Source organism: Odontesthes bonariensis, chromosome 14, assembly GCF_027942865.1.
Source record: "Odontesthes bonariensis isolate fOdoBon6 chromosome 14, fOdoBon6.hap1, whole genome shotgun sequence".
Lineage (NCBI taxonomy): Eukaryota > Metazoa > Chordata > Actinopteri > Atheriniformes > Atherinopsidae > Odontesthes > Odontesthes bonariensis.
Window position 1 is genome coordinate 24,641,171 of NC_134519.1, and position 23,550 is coordinate 24,664,720.

General features: G+C 41.3%; 1 protein-coding gene across 7 annotated transcripts in view; it reads right to left on the reverse strand.

The window, feature by feature from the left end:
* Positions 1 to 23,550, reverse strand: part of map4l (microtubule associated protein 4 like) — a 91,703-nt gene that overhangs the window by 31,314 nt on the left and 36,839 nt on the right. For 6 of the 7 annotated variants that reach the window (XM_075483733.1, XM_075483736.1, XM_075483732.1 and 3 more), the window contains 2 exons: positions 21,609 to 21,848; positions 13,772 to 15,115 (listed from right to left, as the gene is read on the reverse strand). In XM_075483733.1, the coding sequence (XP_075339848.1) occupies positions 13,772 to 15,115; positions 21,609 to 21,848 (1,584 nt within the window). Of the gene's footprint in view, positions 1 to 1,346; positions 3,254 to 13,771; positions 15,116 to 21,608; positions 21,849 to 23,550 lie in introns of those variants that run through there. The other variant, XM_075483737.1, reaches the window with a different exon arrangement.

The following is a 23,550-nucleotide window of genomic DNA, read 5'->3' on the forward strand; positions in this document are numbered from 1 at the left end:
CACCAGATACAGATAAACAACCCTTGTTAGAGGTCAGGGATAATTACTCAGTGATACACCTCCAAGTATTAAAACAAACTAAATGTTTATGTCTTGGCAGTAAATCACATAGGCTCCAAGTCACTCATGTAGATTGTGCAGCAGTGCTAAAGGTTACTCAGCAGCTCTTTTAGCTCCAGGAGCACAATGAAAGTAGAATGCTGTAAAAGTCCCTTTACTCCATTACATTTACAACCATGGCTGCGATCAACATTTTACTCAAACAACTTTAATCAAATTCAAAGGACTTCTGATAGTTAAGATGAACCTTGTATATAGTGTTTATTCAGACCGGTTCTACTCATATGGAAATGCTCAACAGCTGCAATTCCTAAAGGTTACAAGCCAGTGCAGTGTCGATAGAAATGGTGTCTATTAAGACTTTAGGTACTGTGGCATTCTTCTACTGAAAATAAAAAATGCCCAATTTTCTCAGTCATAGCTAATGTTGGAAATGAAAGCACAGTCAGCCTATATTTAGCCAAATGACTGAGCTGAAATAACCTGTGCGCAGGTAGAGTGCAATCACAGAGAAGACGGGTGAAGGAATGTGGCAATAATAAGTCTAGATGTGCAATGATGACATTCACATGCTGCATAAGCCCTTAGAAAAAATCCTAACTGCATAAAAGATGGAACAGTCCCAATTTTCACACATTACAGTCTTCGGTTTGATCACGTTGATTGATGTTGCCCGAGTTAAATGTTTGATTCACTTTCAAAATGATGAACCGTGATGACAAAGCATCAGAGACTGTACACACAGCCTCAGTACCTAATGCATCACGAGCTAATGTATCCTTTCTCAAGAAATGTGTGAGTTTTTTTCAGTTTATGACAAACCACATAAAGACCTATACAACTTGTTAGCTCAGCCTGTACCTACAGTTTCTCCCACTTCCACGTCATCAATGACTTTCATTCTACAGGAGAGCCGTGGAAGTAGTAATCTGCCTGTAGCAGATAATGATTTTCTTTTGTGACTGAAGACAAATACGCCAACTTTAAAGTAATTTTTGTAGGTCATTTTACTTGTGAAACTCTGTTGATCCTGTTAGTTTTTTGTGAATGCAATTTGGCAACTAGATGGCTATCTTGCCTAATGATTTCCCCATTTTTAATCCTTCTACGATATTAACCTGATTGGTCAGCAACCAGCGGAAGCAGCTAAAAGTTGCTGCATCACATGACTTAAAGGAAACGGTAAGAAAATCAGATGTTTTGGACCAGGCTAGATAAGTTGAGACCAAGTGCTCTAATTTCTCATTTGTCCCCAAAGACATGCACACACAAGAGGAAAGTCTTACCCGCTGGGTTTAGTGTACTATCTCTTGTGCTGTTAACTGATGTTCCAACAGGTGGTGGAACGGGAAGTAAAAAACTGGTCTCGCAGCTCCCATGATGCCTTTTAGGGGGTGGGGATGATGGCAGTACAGGTGACGTCATTAATGGGGATGAGAGCATTGTTGCCATTGCTGCAGCGGCTTCTTTGCCGTCAGTGACCGTGAGCGAGCGACGGACAGCCACATGTGGGTAGTGCGCCCTGGCTGGGCCCGTGGTTCCCATCACGGTAAAATTTGGCATATTGGGCGCCATCACCTGTGAAACTCCCATACTGGTGGGGTACACTCCAGCCATTACCATGGGAACAGACAGATGTGAACAGTCAGACATTGCACGTCTCACTGCAGTCCGCTGAGGCAGTTCATTACTGCTGGGTGGTTTTGTTTCTCTGTTTAATGTATCACATGATCCCACTCTCCCATCCTCGATACGATGTGAATCTTGTGACATGTTGGGACTAGTAACCCCGCTCTCTGTTACACCACTGCTGGGAGTAATACACGATCCAATCTTCCCCTTTTCAGTATGGCTCAAGTTTTGTCTCTCCAACCCATACTCCTCTGCGCCAACCACAATGGTACCAATGACAGCTCTATTAGCTAAGGCTGCAGGTGGGCCTGCTGTAGGCGCTGCAGTGTCACCAGTTTTATTCTGCATTAGGTCAGAAGTGGGAGGAGCAGGTGCATCAACACCTTGTTTTCCCAAGTATGGCTTGAGGATTGGATTTCCAGGTTTATTTGCAATAGAATCTTCTTTCTTGTTTCCCAGTAGGCTTCCAGATGTTATCTTCTCTTCCTCTTTATGTTCTAGATTCAAAGCGGAACTTCGAATGGAAGAAGAGCTCAGTGGGATTATCTCCTCTGGCCCAGAGGCCTGTTTTGGAGCAGGAGGTAAGTCCTGGCACTGAGAAGCCACTTGAAATTCGTGGTGTTGATATCCATCTTTGCTGTCTGTATTTTTTTGCTGCAGATTACTTTGTCCAAAGTTGGGGTTGGACGTAGATTGAGAGTCTGGGATAGAATTAGGAAATAGTGACCCAGGTGAAAATGAAGGGGAGGGTAAAGAAGAGGAAGAGGAGTGGGACAAGGGGCTGCTGGGGCTTTGTCCTGCACTCCCTAATGTACCCCCCACCCTCTCCACCCTATGTCCTTCCTCCCTTGGCCTCACCTGTCTGGACCCCTCCTCCTCTATCTGCAGCACTGGCATATTGAAGTTTGGCATTGCTGGTGCTTCAGCCATTGTCCCAGATGATGTCCCCTCATCCCTGCCTCGCCCTAATTTCACCTCATCCTCCATTTGAGTTATTCTGGACCCTTCCTGGGCTGTGACAGACGCCGCCGCTGATACCATCTGGCTTTGGCAGTGCCAGTCACTGTGTCGGGCAGAGGCTGGACTGGAGGGTGAAGAGGTCGCCAGGACCACAGGGATGTTGGCACCAGAGAGTGTACTGGGAGGTTTGTGTTGTTGTTGTTGATGCTGCTGCTGCTGCTGCTGCTGCTGCTGCTGATGCCCACTGGACGCTTGTCCAAACCCACTGTTTCCACTAATGATGCCGGGCTGCTGCCAGGGTGAGCCAGAAAGGAAAGACATTCTCCCGCACTGTTGTCAGTCCTCTTGTATTGATCTTTTTCTTGCTTGGTCTCTTGTCAGTTTTTCTCCCACGTCTCTGGCTCTTTTCTGTCTCCAGTAAGTATCCTTTTATTCTTGTCCAGGAGGAAGGTGTGTCGTCAGTATCCAAAGTGTTGTAAGCTTGGCAAATAGAGGCAACAATTCTTTACCCCTTTTAAAGTGATGCCGTGCAGTTGCCTGTGTGTGGAACTGCGCTGATGCTGCATGTGCCTGTATAAAGTGCATGTGTGCTACAGCATGTGTGTGTGTCTGGTTGTCTCAGCCTCTCTCTGAGCGCTGCTCGGATCAGCTGTGGGGCTAAATTGCACCTTGCTCTTTCTATTTTTCTCTCTCTCTCTCTCTCTCTGACATCACATAGTCACATGACAGCCAGGAATATTCCCTCATTCGCTGGAGCTAAATTTCAGCAATCTAGCCCCTAGTGACAAATGTACACAGTCGAACACACATGAAGACACAAGCTTGTGCATGAACTACAACAGTATACACTAACAGATCAGTGGTTGTTATAGTTGCTCTGCTGCTATATGACAGCCACTGTTCACATGTTGATATATTGTGAGAGGCACCAGGAGAGATTAGTGAGACATAATTGAAGACTGTCATCATCCGGACTCTGATTGGATATCTTTCATCTGGCCATGACTTGTACGATAACAAAACAACTAACATCCTTCATTTGATAAATTAGGATCATTTAATACATACAAATCCAAGCCAGAGGCTAATCTTTACTTATTCAAACTTGGTCCATTCAAAATTTATTCACAACGTATCAAATGACAATATGAAAACAATATATCCGCACCTATATACCTCATTTCGACGATCAAAATTCAACAAAGCATGACGTTTTTCCATGTACCCATTCACACAAAAACTAATACAGAACTTTTTATTGTGTATATGCTCTCTAAGAATTCATTGCTTTTAGTCTACAAAAACATTGACTGATGAGCATATCCAGGGCAATGTGTGGGTTTGGTGCTTTGCCCTGATTTTCCAATTGAAAGATGACCATGTGAGCCACGGCCGATAAATGATGCTACGGAAAAGTCTGAGCCTTGACACTCACATGCTAAAAAAAGCTCTGATAAACCCACTGTATGCTTCCTTCTCTGCACAAAATAGCAAAAAGAGTAGAGGCTAACTCAGGGTCAACTCGCACAGACCAATTAGGACTTTGCAGAGACACATAGCGCTTCACACATACTGAAATTCAGATAAAAACACAGACATCCAAAAAGGGCTGGGATGAAATCTTTTGGATTTGGGCAAATTACAAAAATAACACCATGTGGACAGTAGGGGACATGCATGAACACAGAACATGTGACCCAACACAACTAGCTACTCAGTGAAGCAGTCAACAGGTTATGGGCTAGATTTCACAGATCAAAACCAGAGCTTCAAGAGAGTGAATATTAACCAGGTCTACGTCAGCTATGTTTTTCAGTGTAACTTCAGACTGTTCATAAATTCTCTCGGCTGCTCCAAGTGGACAAACAACAATTACTGCAGGTTTAGGTTTGCCGTCTGTCCTGCGCAAGTGGTTAGCAACCATAATCATTTCAAAAGTGTTTGATGTCCGGCGTTTGTTTAGATATGACAAAGTTCCAGATGCCTTTTTCATCGCATTGACTTGCTCTGCATGGCTGTATAATAATCAAATTATTGGGCCACTTTCACAGACACTGTATGTCTAACATGATGCTGCTGTTACAGTCTATCAATAAATGAGGTTGAGGTTCAGCACTTTTCATATTGTTCAATAGATGGAACATCACTGTGTAACAGTGGTACCTCTATCCTGACAAAAAAAAAAAAAAAGCTGGTGGTGTTTTTTTTAAGAATGGGGTAATAATCTCCAGCACTCTGCCTGGGATTTATACTCCAGTTTTGCAGGAGGATTAAGACTCTTCTGACGACAAACTGTCTCATCCTCCACCCCGTCTCTCTTATCTGCCAGTTTTTGCATAGCACAGACTTTCAGGTATTACCTGCAAAACTGGTGTGTGCATTTGCGTCTTTGAAGGTGCATTATGTTTACCTCAAATTGTATACTCCAGCAATGCAAATTGAAAGATTTTCTCTCTAGGGATTTTACTCCTATTTACAACGTGACATTCTCTGCTGCAGAACTGGCTTCAAGGAGTGCAACCATGTGGAATTCAGCATTTTCTTTGGACAGCAATCTACTGTAGATTTTTCTGGTTGCTTAAAGCAATGAGCAGCATTTCTGAATGACCACAGCCATGTTCAAAAGAGGACATTTGCTCTATAATCTGCGCCATGAAACTAATGAAAAGAAATAAATGACTTACTGTCTTGTAACAAACAACGCATAGCTTTTATAATGTAAAACTCACGATAAAACAGAAAGAGTTTCGTGGTCTAAGAAGATGAAAACAAGTGATAGCCGCTGAACGTGTAGACAGTAGTTAATATCTCCTGAGTAACTTGAGGACTGCCGGGAATCAGCTGTCAGCAAGTCAGCTCTGGATGTCAGTCGTCCCTCAGAAACACCGTTTCAAACTAAAACAAAATGCCCCATAGAAATCATTGACATCTCTCTCCAGTGTCTCACACCAATCCCACTTCAGACCCCCTCAACACACCCGAGGCCAGTGCCAAAATAACGAGAGCAGCAGCTCGTCAAGCATGACTGAGAATGAATGAGTATCATTACATAATCCTCCAAAAACAATTTGTCTACTGTAACCACAGAGGAACAGTGAGCCATGGAGAGGAAGAGGAAGACACAGACGGTTGTTTTGTCTCAAAAGACTTGGACGGGATGGATATTATGCAAGACATCCAGGCAGCATTTCTGTTAAAGTGTTGGTCAGGCTGAGAGGTGGCTCAAGTGAATATTCCAAGCGGTTTTCAGGTTAAAGAAGCAAAATCTTTAGTCTGAGCACTCAGACTCTGACGCTTTGGAGCAGTTTGTGTACAATTTGGAAGACACAGAAGAATGAGCCCGAGGTTATAAGTGATCTTCTTCACATACTTTATTCACTTTGATGTGATAATCAAATTACATTGTGTCCTGGTGAAATTTAAACTGAAATACATTCACGACTTCTTTGTTGAACTGACACGTCTGAAAAGCCTGTGGCAGTGACCTTTAGCTAATACTACTGCCGATCTGTTCCAGCACAGCTACATAAAGGGAAGACATTTTTCTCTTCAGTTTGTACTGATTAGGGCTTATTTTTTCAGCTAAAACGGATTTTACTCAATGTCTTTATCCTAAACTATTAAAATTTTTCTGTGTGTGTCGTCTTTTTTTTTTTTTTTTTCTACTGCTGACGCCCAACTTCGTGACACCTGATGGTTCTCAAGTAAGGAGTTAGTAAGACAAACACGAATGTGTCATTATTATCTATTTCTAAGACACGAAATCATGGCACGATGATATCATTCCATGTTGCTAGAGAACAAGTCATTAAAACTAATAAATGCCTAAACTAATGATAAGCAGGACAGCAGAGTTACTACACTCAAACACACTGCCAGCCCACATTTACCCCTGATTACAGCACACATTCACCATGGTATCATTGAACAAGCTTGTGCAATGTTAAAACATTAGTTTCTGTCCAGAGTTGCATACCTTTTTTCCAAGGTCTTGTACTGATAATGGGGATGTCAGACTGATGTGCAAGCTCTTCTTTAGCATATCCAAAAGTTTCTAAATGGCGTTAAGATCGTCTGTGCTGGCCAATCCATATGTGAAAATGATGCCCTCTGCTCCCTGAACCACTATTTTAGCCCAATAAATCCTGGCATTGTCATTTTGGAATATCATCAAGATTTTAAAAAAATTCTAATGATGGAAAGACCAGGTCATTCAGTGTGTTCAGGTAGCCACCTGAACTCATTCTTTTGGGCACATTATCTTGTTGAAACTAGTACTGACCAACTGAAGTCACCGCAGATCATTTACTTTAATTAAACATTTTTTTGGCCAGACTGGGTATTTTCTATTTCCTTTTTTGATATGTGGATTGTGAATGCAACGGTTTTATGAGAGGAACCTGAGCCACCGACACGGCCAAACACTTAAACTCCCTGATCAACATTTACTAAATAATGCATGGATAAAAACCCTCACTCATTCTAAAACGTGCCAAACTAATTGAAAGCTCAAGTTTTTGTGACTGTTTGATACTGATAGTTTTCTTACTATCAGTAAGTCTTCCAAATAGGCCAAACTAAAGGAAGTCAGGAAGTACTGGACATGTCCATCAGTCGCCCCTTTGGTTCAGAAATAAACATCTAAAACATGTTTGGATGAAAACTGGTGACTTTGGTGACCTGCGCCTTTTTTCTTCAAACACCATCACAAGACTGACATTTAAGGCTTTTACGGAAATATCTCAGCACATTTTCTGACTCTTCCCTTTACTCCAACAACAACAGGTTCAAACTGTCACTTGTTCTATAAAATATCTTAACAGAAACTGGGTCAATCAGAACAAAAAAAAGGGCTGTACTTGAGTATAAACCTACTCCCTATTTTGTGTTAAATAGTAAATCCTAACATGTTCGTCGAATGTCATTTTGGCTGCTTTAGCATACTGATGCTACTTGTAGCTCAAAGTACCAGTGCAGCTGCAGTAAGTAGATCATCACAGTGCTGTAAGCATGGCTGAGAGATGCAATTAGCTCACATATTAGTGCACATGTGGACTCTGCAGTACTGGGGATGTCATGCTTCATTGCCATCCTTTATTCTGACTTCTATAGCTTTTATTCTTTTAGAGTTTGCTCTGATAATATTTGTCACATCTTTTTAATCTCTTACTACTTTCTGAGAATAACTTTGGACGTTTTGTTGGATTATGAACATTTCTGTGAAAGCAAAGATTTTAAAGGATATACAGTTTAAAAAAAAAAAGAAATAGTAGCTGTGTGCTCATATAGAATTACTTTGCTTCAGCTCTACAATCGCTTCCAATCTTTCTTTTCATTAATATGCTAATGGTACATGTCTGAGTCGTGCCGATGGAAGGTCTGCTTTATCATTAAACAGTGAGGAAGGATTCGTATATGAGAAGTTCTATGACTGAAAATATGAGGCTGTTAAATGCTAAAACGGTAAAAATCTCTGCTCAAGTAAAGCTTCAGCCTAGCTTCAAGGTAAAATGATGAAGTCACACGGTTAAAAAAGGCAGCAAATGAAAATGATGCTCTTATTATTGACAATTTATAAGGAGGAAAAAAAAGCAGGTCCTCCTTTGAAGGTCATGGATCGTCGAGCATCAGCTGGAGATGGAGGAAACAGCAAGAGGAGACACTACAGCTGCCTGCTCATAGCGCTGGGCAGAGCGATGGAGTGAGCAAGGGTGGGGGTGGTGGAGGTGTGGGAGGGGGAGAGGGGAGAAGGAGGGGGAGGATCTTGTCAGATCATTTCTATTTATAGTCTTCGAGCCACTGCCTGTCACACCCCGTCCACCCCTTCCCTATCCCTCCAACCCTCACTCGCAGAGTCTCTTTGTTTCCACGGCAACCGCCTCCCACGTCTCCCTGACAACACCCTCCTTTTCCAACCACCAACACCATCCGCAACCCCCTAGCCAAACCCAAATTGTCAATAGGGTGATCATTACAGTGCCGCAGCAACGTGGGGAGTCTTAGCAAGAGAGGGGAAGATGTGACGTGGATGGAGGAGAAAGAAAGGGCAAAAAGATGGAGGAGGGTGGAGAGGAAAGGACAAAGAGAGGGAGGGTCCATGGGGGAATGAGGAAGATGGAGGGAGGGAGACAGGAATCCTGGAATAGACTGTTTAAAAGTACCTAATGATAAAGAGCAACAGATGAAGATAAAATCGAGGAGGGAGGCATCAGAGAAGCGTGGGGAAAGCGGCGAAGAAAAAGAAATAGGGGTGAAAAGCAGGGAGGCAACAAGATGAGGAGAAAATGAGGACAAGAGGTAAAAATAATCCCCCAAAATGTCCCTGTAACCCAATTCTTGCTGCAGCCACTTTAATCCGGGTCTCTGTGGTCTGGGTTTGGTTTAGAAGCCCCACAAGCAGTGTTCAATTAGAGAAATGAGATAACGTATTTTGTCTTAATGTGACATAATGAAATTAAGAGACCACCCATTCTGAGACCGACATGTACACATGTACAAAACCTAAAAACTAGTCGCTTCTCTGAAAGAACAAAGAACTTTCACGCATATAAAAAGCAGATGGCCGATTCAACATGAAAACAATTATTGAGAATTCTCTTCTGAGATCCTGTGGACCTCGCTGCTGGGAAAATTCAGATTTCCTGTAAATTTGATGCTTAAATGTTTTTATTTGACAGGGTAATAACTTATAACCTTTGTCACCTTTACGGTAGTTTATGGGTTAACAGTGACAAAAAAGTCTTATTAAAACAGGGCATTTAAGAGTTCATCAATTTCTGGAACCAAATAAAAATGGTTCCAAAAGTAGGAACACCTACTAAATTTGTGTCCAATAAAAGGCTCCCTTCAATTTTGAGTTTCAGAATAGCTGATGGTGGATAGTAGGTGTTGCCAATAGAGATGATCAGTTAGAACATACTGGTCTATTTGGGAGGGGTTAGTCTGGAAGCACCACCAAGCAGGTGTGAAATCTAGCCATATCAAAAACAGGAAGTGGACAACTGTCGTGGACATAATGTCGACATTAATCAGCTGTTGCTTTTTTACATGTTACATGATCTCTCCTCTCAGTCATCCACAAGCAGCAGTAAAGTGAGAAAGAGCTCCATTGTTAAGTTGTCCATAAGAAGTACTGCTAGTTCTGTCCAGAGGTATTCTATCAGCCTATTTCTATTCCACTACACTATTTCATGCTTTGGATAATAGTCTTCAGTAAGGTGTGACCAGTGATCAGTTTTACTGACTGATGATGACTTTTTAAATGATTTTTTTTTTCCTTGACGTACAAAACTGACATGTGAAAGAAAAGCAGCAAATCATCTATTCGAGAAGCTAAAATAATCTGTCAAATAAAAATAAATAAATCAGGAGAAACGTGGTCTATAGCTCAAAGTCACAGCTTTGGTTCCCCCGGCAGACGCATGATGGAGCCAACGAGCAGAGCTGAGACTCAAAAACAGCGTCCGTCTGTGCATTAGCACTCCACACACACTGCATGGTGATTATCTGTATGCTACCTTACACTGCCAACCACAACACACTTGGGTCTTCAGTGGTCGTTTTTTTTTAAATTTATAGAATCCACTTAGGCTCGATCTCACTGGCTCGCTCACAAGGACAAAACTAGGTCACTGGATGTGGGAAAAGATGCTTACCCCCTCCGAGGCTCTCTCTAGCACACATGCACACAGTTCATGTAGCTGAATAAAGACCATAGAGCAGAGGTGACTGCACTTTGTTTTTTACAGGCAAAAAACACACACTCTGTAAAAAAGTGCCAGCATGTTTTCCTCATGTAAGCGGGACAAAGTCATAGCCAGCAATGTTGTATGTGAGAGTGAAGTAAGAGATGCAGGCTTATGACTAGAAAAAGACAATGAAAAACAGGGGAGAGAAACAGAGAGAATGATGGAGAGTCACACTTTACTGATTCCTTGGCAGACCAGACAATAAAAACCCTCTGACCGTTATTCCACTTTTCTTTTACTTTGGCTTTTCAATATTTTTAAAACGTTTTTTTGAGTTGAGTTTAATGTTCTAGGTTACAACAGATGAGTCAAACTACACATGAGATTGAAAACATCACACTGAGATGTGCTCTGTGCATTACATAGTTACACTAAGGGGTCGGGACCAGCGTTGTGAGACGAGTTGAAGGTGATAACAAGTGGTCATAGAAGACCAGATAAAGCATCTGTTAAACAACTTCTTATTGTATTAAGATCACTATGGAGGGAGGAAAAAGTAAAAAACTAATAGGCCCGTATCAAGCGTTTTTTTCAACCAAAAAATATCTACAAACTCTCGTGGAAAATACAATCCACAGTGTCTGTCAGCTCTCTGGAGGTTTTAGAATTTATTCTCTGAAAGAAACTCAAAGATGTTCAATAAATGTCAATAACTGTCCGTGTAAAATTGATCGTAGCCATAGAAGAAAATTAATTCTGGTAACATACGTCTGCATCAGAAAGGAATTTTGTTGGGAAATTTCATATTGTGTTTAGGATTTCTGGTTGTATACACCGTGAACAGGTATCACAAAAGTGGGCACACAAGGGGAAATACAGCTAAGTGGAATAATACTAAGTTTCTACTTTTGTTCTAGTAACCTCTATTTTTCAAAGCCTGGGAAGTTTGAGTCGCAGCTAAACATGAGTTTAAGATACCAGACAAATCCAGCACTGAGGGAGGACCTACTATAGGACCTGAAAAATGCTTATTTAGACAGATCGGAAGTTGCAGTTGAGGCTGCACTCATCACTGGAACAGCATTTTAACCCTTCATGCTTCACACACACCTGACTGCAAAATGGTCTCACGCTAAAGCAGGCGGTGTAAAATAAAGCAAGATGATATTTCAAGTAATGCCAACGTGGTGAACAATAGAGAGCACGACACGCTAAACACAGCTCAGCAACATAATGAAACAGTTCAAACAGGACTTTGTTCAGCTCTCACAAGGTCGACAGTGACTGGAGTAAAATTCTAATATTGTTCCATGTTACATAAAATGGTATTAGGATTCGCTTTATGAGATGTTTATCAGTAACAGCAAATTTGAAGTTGTTGGGGTTTTTTGTATCTGGCTTCTTAAACAGAGCTGCATGGTTTGGGAAACTATATGTTTTTATCTCACTGGGACAAATAAAGTTTTAAAACATTACCAATAAAAACAAATCAGAATATCTCAGCCAATAGATAAATGACACTTTATGAATGAGTACTGCTTACAGCTAAATGCAAATAAATTATTGCTAAACATCCATCAAAAATTCAGAAAAAAACTATTCATTATAATTATTGAATCGTGCTTTTTATACGACAATTAACTTAAGCTGGCTCATCCTCCAATACTAGATTTTTGGATGATGCAGATGTGTGAGATGATATCACAGACAAGCATATTGACTATCGTTTCACTTCAATACAAAATACTTAAAGGGGGAATCTTGTCTTACCTGTTGATTGAAGAAACGTTGTTGGCATTGTAAAACAGACAAGAGGGAAAGGGATAGAGAAAAAAAAACAGTGTTTGGTCACTTCAGACTGAACTTCAATTTGTCAAACACAGTCACACATCAGCTTTGATAATGCACCACTGTCAGAGCTTCAACCACAAATATAGATTAAGTATGGTGGTACTTGAAAAATACAGTTAGAGTTTCTGGAATATTTATCACCAGTTAGAGATGTGTCACTATAAGATATTAAAAGCTGATAAGATAGAGAGTGCTGTTATGTCAGTTTTTCGTGGACATTTAAATCAGATTTAAATGCATATTTCACAACACGTCGAGTGCGGTCAGGTGTAAAGACGCTTGGAAGTGAATAACATTAGTGAGGCCATCCCAACATTAAACTGTCTGTTGCCACATGGCTGTTACATTCATGCTGGTTAGATTTGGACAGTTGTGTCGCTGCATTGCAATGACAACTGTAGAAAAACAACCTGACTGTGATGATTTTTTTTCTGAAGGTTGGATGACAAACAGATTCTAACCTGAACTAAGAACAAGAGTAAAAACAACCTGAAGGTTTGTTTTTCTATTTTAGATACAGTAGCAATTGGCCTTAGGAAATAAAGTCTGTTTATTCGATGTCTGCTGAAGCTTTTGGTCACATTTTTTGAGGCCTTTTTCACTGGAAGGACTTTGTATCTTAGTATTCAGCTGAAATAGTTTAGTTATCTTTACTTGCCCAAAATATGGAGGCAAATCATATGAGGGTTGTATCTCAATCCACTGATTGAGACATGATGTGTGGCTAAAAGCTGGGTCAGATACAGCAGTAGATAATTGCAGGTTGTGCCTTACTGTTTCTAACTAAACTGTTTCATATTACCGGTGAACCAAATCTCAACACATTTGTCAATTGTCTCAGTCACAGGCTGTTGGTTTTAACCTCTCTATCAGTATACTCACTCACTTTGACACTGTGCAGTAGATTAGTAACTAAAACATTTAAGACTTCATAAAGCTGAAAACGCAACAGTAAACTTTGCCATGCATAAACCCAGGTTATATATATGCTTCTATAGACAAAAAAATAGATAGCAGGAGGTTATGCAGGCAGCTGATAATCAGATGAAACAGTAGACAGTGGAGCAAGCATAGAAATAGGCAGCAGGTCAGGTAATATAGTTGTTATGATCATGGTAACTGATACAGAGAGGCAGGCAGAGGGAAATCAAATCAGACAACTTAACAGTTTACCCTTGCAGTATTGTTAGTAGAGGGCCCGACGAGCAAAGTACATTTGTGTCTCATACTCATGCCAGAAGAAGAGAGGAGTGATATATCTGGACACAAATGTTTTTTGGTTTTTTTTCTGGTAAATATCACCATGATTGCTTGTTTGAAGATGCTAGCAAAGATTTGTGGTTGACTCTAATTAATATGAATATCTCAAAAAACGATTAAAACATAGAAACTAATGTAGATTTATTTGTCGGGCCCTAGTTATTACACATTTACAGAGGAAAGGATCGAGCACCAAGCAGGCCTGGTGCTCAATCAACAGGCAGAGCCATGCATACAAGAAGACAAACTGTACTACTTCGAGCTATCCCAGCTTTTCAAATCAGGCCCGTTATTCATAATCTTCCCTGTAGTTCACCAACCTTCCAGTGGGGGGAGCTGTGGCGACGTGGACTCCTGGTGCTCTGAGTGTGCAGGGAGAGAGGGAGGGGCTGCTTGGGTGATGAAAGGAGGGGGTGTGGCAGAGCTAAGTGACATGGCTACACCTTTGGATGGAGTGTCTGATGATGATGATGCTGGGGTGGCTTCATTCTTAGAGGGTGTCATGGAGGAACTAAGAGGGGTGGCTGAGTTGGTAGTGGATACAGGAGCAGTGGTTCCTGGGAAGGCTGCTGCTGCTGCACTAACAGCTGGAGTGGCTGTGGAGGACATGAGAGGGGCAGAAGGGGCAGAAGGGACAAAAGGCTTGGCATCAACATTGAGGGCTGATCTGATTGCAGCTGTTGGAGGAACCAAGGGTGATGGATTTGTGGACATAGGGAAATTGGGAGAAAGCTCTGCAGTGCTCTTAACAGGGTTAAAAACAGAGGAAGCTTGTGAAGCAGGGATGGAGGTTTCTGATGGGATGGACTTGGTCAGGGAAGCACTGGCAATGGAGGGGGTGTTGGTGATAGGGGTGGTGGTCTGTGAATCAGGGGTGGAGCCCGGAGGAGTCTGGAGGACTGAATCAAGGAAAGAGAATGTCTGGGAGACTGGGCTCAGATTATCCCCTGTCATTAGTGCTAGACTACCACTGACATCTCCAGTTAAAGTATTTTTACCGACAGCACTAGTGGCCAAGCTATTGTTAGGTTCAAGCTTGCTGGTGGAAACTTTCTCTTCATTTGCCTTTTGCCCATTTTTACCAGACACAGGGTAATCATCTACACACATGGGTTCATAGGCACGGGGAGACAAATCTGTTACAAGGCTAACATGGGAGCAGTTGGTGAAACTTGTGGGTGTTTGTTCAGGGGCAGAGGGAAAAGCAGGGCTGGGGCTGTAGTTTGGAGCTCTGAGGTCAGTAGGACCAGCGTCAGCAGCTGTAGCCCATGTAGGAGCGACTGTCGCTGGTGTGGGAGAGACAGGCTGTAGAGGTGCGCCCCATTCCTCTGGAAGTCTTGCCCGAGTCTTAGCCTTCCTGCCTTTAACCCTACCCCCTCCTCCACTCTCTCTGATCTCCCACTCCCAGTTCTCCTCCTCATCTCCATCCTCCTCCGCCTCCCTTCCGCCTTTATCCTGCAGCCAACGTTTGTCTGAATGGCTGATGTTTTTCTCCTGTTTATCCAAGAAGTCGTAGACTTCGTCGCGGCCCTTCCTCTTCTTCTTCCGCCGTCGTTGCTTGCCAGCCTCGCCCCCCGGCCCCGCTCGCTCAGGGCTGAGGGGTTCGGAGTTGGACGACGTGGTACTGCTGTCATCCATTGAGCCGCTGGGAGATAGGGCGGGAGCTGCCGAGGGGGGGAGGGTTTTATAAGAGGAGGAACCAATCACATACTGTGTCAGAGAAACACGAGCTAAAAAGCCTTCAGATTCTGGTTACTATACCTGAGTTTGTTACTTAAGGTAAAACTTTTCTGACTTTTTAACAGTCTCATGGTAGTGAATGTGTGCAGTGACAGCTCTTCATCCTGGGCGACCTGAACACAAGTGGACAGCTCTACGTAAGTCAGGTTATACCTGTCAGTCTAGTGCCTTTTAAGATTTGTGATGCAGCCATTTGTGATCAAATCTCACGTCCCCACTGTATTTGAAAATTAAGATCTAGGCTAGACCACATAAAAACAGTTGGGGACAACAATCAGTACAAACAAGTACAAAATACCCAATTACATTAACTAACCTAGAAGATATTATAGATTCAGACATCATGTCTCAGATCTGTCTGGTTCACACTACAGACATTATTTTGACAGAGCCTGAAATACTAGAAACCATTTTGCTCTCTGTTAAAGGCAACATTACAGCGTGTAATACGTTAATGAGCCATGAACATTTTGCAGTGTGAAACTGAACATTTCCCCCCTTCCTCCAAAGCTAATTATTAAGTTTTCCTATTTTATGTTAAAATACCAGCTTTGAGGACCAATACTATTTAGAGCTACATGACCCAAAGCTTTGTCACTCACAGACACTTTCTTCATTGTTGTTGCAGAAATTAACACAATGAAAATAATGTATAATGACTACTGGGTCCTTCAGAATAGCGCAGGGTACATTTCCGGTCCCATCTGTCCACAGAATGTGGCCAAATGCAGCCACACCACCTCCAAATGTGGATAGAGCTGTCCATTTGTGATCAGATCACCAAAGACACACATGAAGACCAGCTGTAAACAAGGTTTATGATGCATAATTAGGGTTAAAATAATGATTGTAAGACTCTTGGTTATAGACGACTAGTAAAGTACCAGCACGTGTTCACTGCAAACTTTCCTCCACTCACTTGGATTATTTACATAGAGAATGAAAAGATACTCCCCGAACCTGTCATCTGCAGCTCCAGAGGATGCAGGGAAAATTTGGTTAAACTGCCTCCATCTGGATGTGTGGCCTCAAGGCTACTTTAGCAACAAACTAGCACAACGCATTGTCAATCAGGAAGAGGTTATATGTAGATTCTGACAATAAGAAGAATTGTGAAATCATGAAGTAATCATTTGTGGTTCTGGTGCCCTAAGCAATGCTTAGTGTTGAAGTCTTTTTAAGAAAAGCATTGCTCACATAGAAGGCTAAACATTAGGCAAAGCTTGTCTGAACTTTTACAAAAAGCTATTTTTGTTTTGCTTGCAGAGGCAAAAGGCATCTCTGAGTTCGTGTGACTCTTGGTAGCCAGAAAAATGTTGTAATGGCCATCGTGAGTACGGCAACACAAAGGCAAATTCTGGGTTCCATAATGTAGAGATAAAGTCTATCACTCTTTATGAAGGACAGAGCACTGGTCTGGAGTAAATGACTCTGGGAGATTTATTTTAAAATGTCACTTTTACTATCTTGCATTCTGTCATACATTGTTAAGGATAAGCCTGAAAAGGCTGTTGAGGTGCACACATATTGCAAAGCAGGAGGTACAAACTGGTGCTGTAGCAAATACTACAATAAAACTACATTTAATACTGTCTGCACAACTCGTTACCTTCTGTCTGTATGGTTAACTGATGATTTTACTGGATTATGTGCATAACTGCTTCAGATTACCACCTATATTCTCTGATATACAGATATTTTAGGTAAACGAGTTTGCGTTTTCTTTTTGATTGGGCAACAGCTGTGACAAATCTCGACCACTGTTTAATTTCATTTCACATACGAAACTTTGTCACGCTAATGTCGATTCAAGGTGCCCTCCTTTAGACATAACTCATTTGGTAATGATCACAAAAAAAATGAAGACGAGAGGAAGTAAAGTTGTTATACTTGTTATAACATATTCAGAATTTCAGTTCTTTAAATCCAGAATGGAGTTCGGTGTGAACTGTGCTCTGCGTTTGGTGTGATTCTTTCTTTTCTCTTAAACATCACGATTATCATCAAGGGTACATCACTGCTCTTGTGAACAGGAACATGCAACAGAGCAAAACAAGCACACTGGAGCAGCAGAGCTGTGAAGCAACTTAACAAGATAAATAATGATACACGGCGCAGCATGCAGGATCAAATCAAATGCATGCATATCTGAAGAATCAAAGAAAAAAGAGGCAATGAATGTACACATGTAAACACGAAGATGACATATGAAACAAACAAATGTGACACAGAATCACAGAGCAATGACATATACAAGCTTAAAAGCACAAAAATATTCAACTTTTACTGAGCAGATGACCTTATTTTCTGCTCCCACCATCTTTTCTTGTTTAGCTGTGAAGTTATCAGAGTTGAGTATGCCGTTCTTTTCTCATAAGCACTTCATCAGCTCACAGTTAAGCAGAGACACATAGATGTATGGACAAATAGATATGATCATGAGACAGAGGGATAGAATGTAAAATGAAAGACTGCGACCTAAACACCCCTCTCAGTCGGCCCATTTGTTCAGCTCCCTGTCTAAAAATGTTCTTCCACTTCAGTTTTTATCATTTTGTCTCCAGCTTGCTTCTCAGTCTGCCTTAATCACAGCAACTCAATGGAAAGCTAGAAGACACATTTCCCTTTAAATCTGACACTTTTCCCTGCATTTCTAAACCAATTAAAGTTGCTATTTTCTCCCCGAAGCGTCCCCTGCTATAAACAGCAAAAGAGGGTATTATCATCTATATTTAATGTGATAAGATATTTGATGGGAGTACTTCTAAATCTGGGCTCCGGCAAAGTGCCAAGAAATACATTAATGTCGGAGCACTGGTTGCTTGGAACAAACTGCGAATGAAAAAACACAGAACGAGGGGCAAGTGAAAATTTGCAAATAGGTTTTCATAAAGAGGGTGCATGGAGAGTCCAACTGCCACCTGCACAGACAAAATAGATGCACAGAGGACTCCAGCACAAAGGAGGAGATAAAGCATGTTTGGCAAATCTATCATCAGCGCCCTGCAGAAGTCTTGGAGCTCCCAAAGAGCTTTTTCGAACATGTCAGTTTAAAAGCAACAGTCTGCTGAATCAGAGTGGTGTCATTATGACTTATTAAAGACAGGCAGAGGGATTTATGAGACAGCTCACTGATGGTACTTCTTGTACTTCTGCTGTCAAATGAGAGCCCCCTAAACTGTTCCTACCATAGAATATTTTCTTCAAATGCATCCACAGCATCCCATAATCACTGAAGAGTCTCTAAAATAACATCACTGAAGTGAGATAGGCTGAAGTGGAGAGAAATGAATTGCCATGAGTTTAGACGTTTAAAGAATGTATTGACTGCCTTCCAAAATAGAATAAAAAACATGTTAAACTATCTAATGTGTCTTTAGATTGTAAGAGCAAAAAGCTGTAGATGTCTGTAATTTACATGAGATCGTTAGGCCTAACATAATATTAATAAAATGTGTAAAAATGTGTGCTGTGAAACACTAACAGGTGTGCAACACACCTTGCTCTCACATCTCAATCTCCTTCTCATCTTATTTCATATATCTATTTTTGTAAAATGATGTAATATCATAGATCTGTGATTGGCAAATGTATGGCAAAGTTGCAGTATCTGGTGTGACCCCCCCATGTGGAGCAATAACTAAATGTTTCACGCTCTACTGTATGGTTCCGTAAGAGGATGCTCATTGTGTCAAAAAATTGAATTTGCCAATCTAAAGCTTATACTTCACTTTTGATTGAATGCTTGATCTGAATTATACAACAGGATTTTAAAGATGCAGGTATTTTCTATCGAGGGGGGGAGGGGTTTAGGTAAGTTCAGATTTTTAAAATAGCAGCATGTGCTTATATCACTACAGGCCTTTCCCTGAAAATTTAATGGGCAGTAGGAAGCTACTTTTAGTGTCAAAGAAGCCGCCACAGCAGCCTAAATCATTTAATTTTTAAAGAAAGACATTGGCATTTTCTGTCAGATACAGATCTGTCAATAAGGCTTCAGATCTGCTTCAACAATAACTGAACTAGAATACGCAGCTTACACTTGTGCTTGCTTAAAGCCAGCAGATAGCCGTGCTGGTTTTAAGCTAGCAGAGCTATCTTTAGCACAACAGCAAAACAGACGAGATAGGAGCTAAAAAAAAACTGTGGCTAAATATTTGATAAGTTTAACCAAAAGTGGAGAGTTAGAATAATTTAACAGTTAAGCACAGCGTTTCACTTCCTTGTATTGTTATTGACAACCCCTCTATTTCATATGAACTTTGACAAATGGAGTTTGACGTTATGATTGAATACACAATCAAATTTAGATAATGAATGAAGTCGGCAGAAGAAATGTAGTTTCCAGGAACAAATTCACGTGAAAACTGTAAAATTCACGATGTGCTATATCCATGGGGTTGGTTTTTTTTGTTGCTTGGTAAGCACAAAATTAGCAAATGTTTAGCTGTTACTCACTCAAGCAGCAACTGATTATGATAAGCATTAACGATTCATGATAAAAAGCACATAGCATTGTCTTATTCAGTATTAACTTTCCTATGGGGAGCCGTTTTTTCTTCAGACTGAAGCAAATAATAAAGACATAGAAACTGTGGAATGTCCCTGTGGGCACTTTGAGTCCCATCTGCCCGTTAATCATTTTTTTATAAGTAGAGAAAGGAAACAACAAGGGACAGAAAGCATAAAGCCACAAAGCCAGCGACAAGAGAACCAGAGCTTCAACTAGGAGAGGCTGACCTCTGCTGCTGTGCCATCAGGCTTACTCGTCTCCTGTCACCTCCTTCCTCTCCTGCCCTGACCTGGGCCTACTTTCTACACTAGGGAAACAACGTCCAAGGTGTGATTAATCTGAATGTAAAATATGATCATGGATTTAGATTTACACTTTAAAGGAGCCATGGCATGAACTTTTCACTTTTCAAGGTTGTTTAACATTAATATGAGTTCCCCTAGCCTGCCTGCGGTCCCCTAGCCTAGAAATCTAGACGCCCCTAGCGGCCGCAAATGGAATTGGCTCCATGTACAGCTTTTTGCTGTACGGGTCTGGCTTGCTAGGCTAGCGGTCCCCCAGTGGCTAAAAATGATGATAGACCTAAACCATGCACTGGAAATTATTCTCCGCCTTTGGTAATGTGACCATGCAGGTGGCCTGATCGAGAAACCTGCCTCATATGACGTAGCGCTTCATATGTCGTCAAGGTTATTTCCCCCCAGAGCCCATATACAGTATGGCTATGCCAAAACTGCCTTTCCCCGCCCACAGCTCTTTGGCCAGCTCATTGCTCTGTACATGGATGTAAAAAATCTGTTTAGAGCTCCTGCATCAGAACCTCTAAAGAGCCAGTGGACAGATTTAGTTTTTTCTGGGAAAGTGACGACAGAACCGAAGAGATTTGTGTATGTGTGCGCCAAACATTTCACCGACGAATGTTTCCAGAACTTGGGCCAATACCAAGCTGGCCTTGCCGAACATGTGAAAATGAACCCTGGATCAGTACCAACTCACTTTGGCCCAACTACAGACCTCGGACAAGTAAGTAATTTAACGCTCCATAATTGTGTTGCTTTCCTGTATGTACAGTATAATTACATAGCTTGTTACCACAAGAAAGTGTCTGTATCGTTAGCTATGCAGCTAATAGCATCAGGTATGCGTGTGTCATGTTAGCAAGCTCTTATCTCTGCCAACTGGGCTGTTGGAGGTGTTTGCATGCCCATGAGATGGTTAGCTCGCTCATTTTAGACCAAAACCCCCTACTTCAAGCTTCCTGAAGAACAATGAATCCGCAAATTCAGTGCATTTAATCAGGATAATGATTCATTCATGGTTCCAGAGTCAAAATGGTCAGTCTGTCTGTGTCGTTAGCTCTGCAGCTAATAGCTCAGTCACTAATGTAACGGTAAATAGCATGAGGTATGCGAGTGGACACCTCATTTACTGTAACGCGAGTGTTGTGTACTTATTTGTTGTTTTGATAGCCGTCCTGCTGTTGGTGTTATGGCGTGCACAATATCTGCCTTTCCCCTGATTGAAATGACTAGCGCTACGTGCATCTTTGCAAACCAGAGCAATCTTTGCCCCGCCTTTCTCCTCTTAATTTGCATTTAAAGCTGCAGACCCTAAACAGCTCATTCTGAGGATCCTAAGGAAAGCTCATTTTTGGGACTGGCTGTAATTCTGCACCAAGGCAGAATTTTGGGGAAAAAAACTCAGATACAGTATTAGGGGACCACTAAAGCCTATAAAAATATATAAAAGCCTCCATTTATTTTCATGCCATGGCACCTTTAAGCCTGGGCTCTAGCTCTATACTCCCTTCTAACTCAATCAATCCCCCTCACTCCTCATTCTGTCTCCACTTTCCTCTGCTGCCCCATGATACAGTATCACATGCAGCCAACCCACTTTGATACCTGTGGAGTGATCCATTGAGTGGATTCCTGGGCCACCAGAAGAAAACGGATCACTGGTTTTACATGGACTGCTCCCACTGACATTACTGGTTGTTTTGCTTTCCACTCCAAATAGGCCTGAACTCTTCTGGGTGTCCATAGCTGCACTCATTCCAATCTGGCCGAGAGTGGAGCTCATACTGGTCTGGAAAGGTGGCAGGCTTGACCCCATGGTCCCAGCCATCCCAGACTGAGAGAAGCCTGATGGGGAAACAGTGGACAGAGAGATACGTCAACATCAACCTAATGTTTTCAGGGAATGTCACAAAGCTTGAATGTCCTTGGTTCAATTCACAGTCTTCTACACAGATATCATAAGATTTATTTAAAACCTTCTATAATTGCATTAAATGTCCTCACTTTATGACTAGTTTGTCGAAGATTATACATTTCTATTACTGAAGGGTTTCCTACAGATAATACGTCGTTGTCTCATTGGCTTGAATGTGGCCATTTTCACAAAGCAACTTGCGTGAAACCACTGAAAATAGTCTTTAAAGCTGAGTCTGTATGAAACACCTGTCTGCATGATCAGAAATGTTTTGTTTTTTTCGATCACATATTTATCTTAGCTTCTGAGTCAGGGAAGCTGATGGATGGATGAAAATCTAGTGAGAAGCAGCAGCTAGTATGATGACGCTAACAGAAACTACACACAAAGTTAGCGCCACAGGCTGTGAGAAGTCATCCAGCAGCATGTAACTCAAAACACACACACACACACTAAAGCATTGACGGTTTTAGTGATAACAACCTGAGAAATGTTCACATGATTCATTTAACACATCTTCGAAGTTGTAACTACAACTCTAAATCTGGAAAAACTAGGTTGGGAAATGCAAAAAGAGCAAAGGGATTTATATAGTGACTTTTATCTCTTTGCAGACAGCATGAACCAAATATATTTCATCCTGTTTCTCATACATATAAAAAACATTCTGGCATTGGGGATACCACCAATGAAGTCGACACGACCTCTGGAAAAAGTTAGCAAACTGTTTTTCATTTCAAACAGTTACGTTTCAAGTGGCATTTGTGAATGTAACACTGTATTGCAGTTCAATTATTTCCTCCCACATTGATTGAGAAATTGGAGATCATCTGCCTGTCTCTGCCTCTTTTTTTTAAAACTAACGTGATAAAAGTCCCAACTTTTATTGAAATGTGTTACCGGTCTGAAATGAAAAAAAGGAACTATTTTCTCAAATGAAACAAAGACTAAATGTGAAACATCTCAGGTCCAAACTGTCTGAAATAGATTTAAGTAAATGTAAAAATCAGCATCAACTTGTGTGTGTTTGTGTGTGTATTTGTGTGTGTGTGTGTGTGTGTGTGTAACCTGGACTAAAACAGAAGGTGTTCTTCCTCAAACACACTTTTTAAGAATTTTTTTCTGTTCATCATTTGCTCTTGAGTTTTTAAGTATTTATAATTTATCAACTAACTTCATATCAAATTTATATCTTGTGTTTTTATGACATAAAAAAAGCACAGCTTAATGCACTAAACATCAATCTCATGATCTGATGTGTTGTTTTGCATAAATAGTTTGACATTATAAAAAAAATGTAATAATGCCGAGCTGCGATGTTGGAAAAAAAACAAACACTGTTTATACAAGGCTGGAAAGCAGAAAACAAAGGGGGAGAAAAAGGTGAGCGTGTTTGGAATAGAGGACATTCTGCCACGAGGATGAAGTCGCTAATGCAGTGACCCACATACAAATATAAGCGTGAGTCTGAAGCAATATACACCAGTGGAGTGTAAACAGTGCTGAACAACTACAAAGCAGCAGCTTGAAACATGGTTTGTTTTATATTGTTACCCATCCGGGTTGTTTTAGCTGCACCAAAGATTTCATTAAGTCAAGGGCAAAAAAATGTCTGAAATCCACATCCACCTA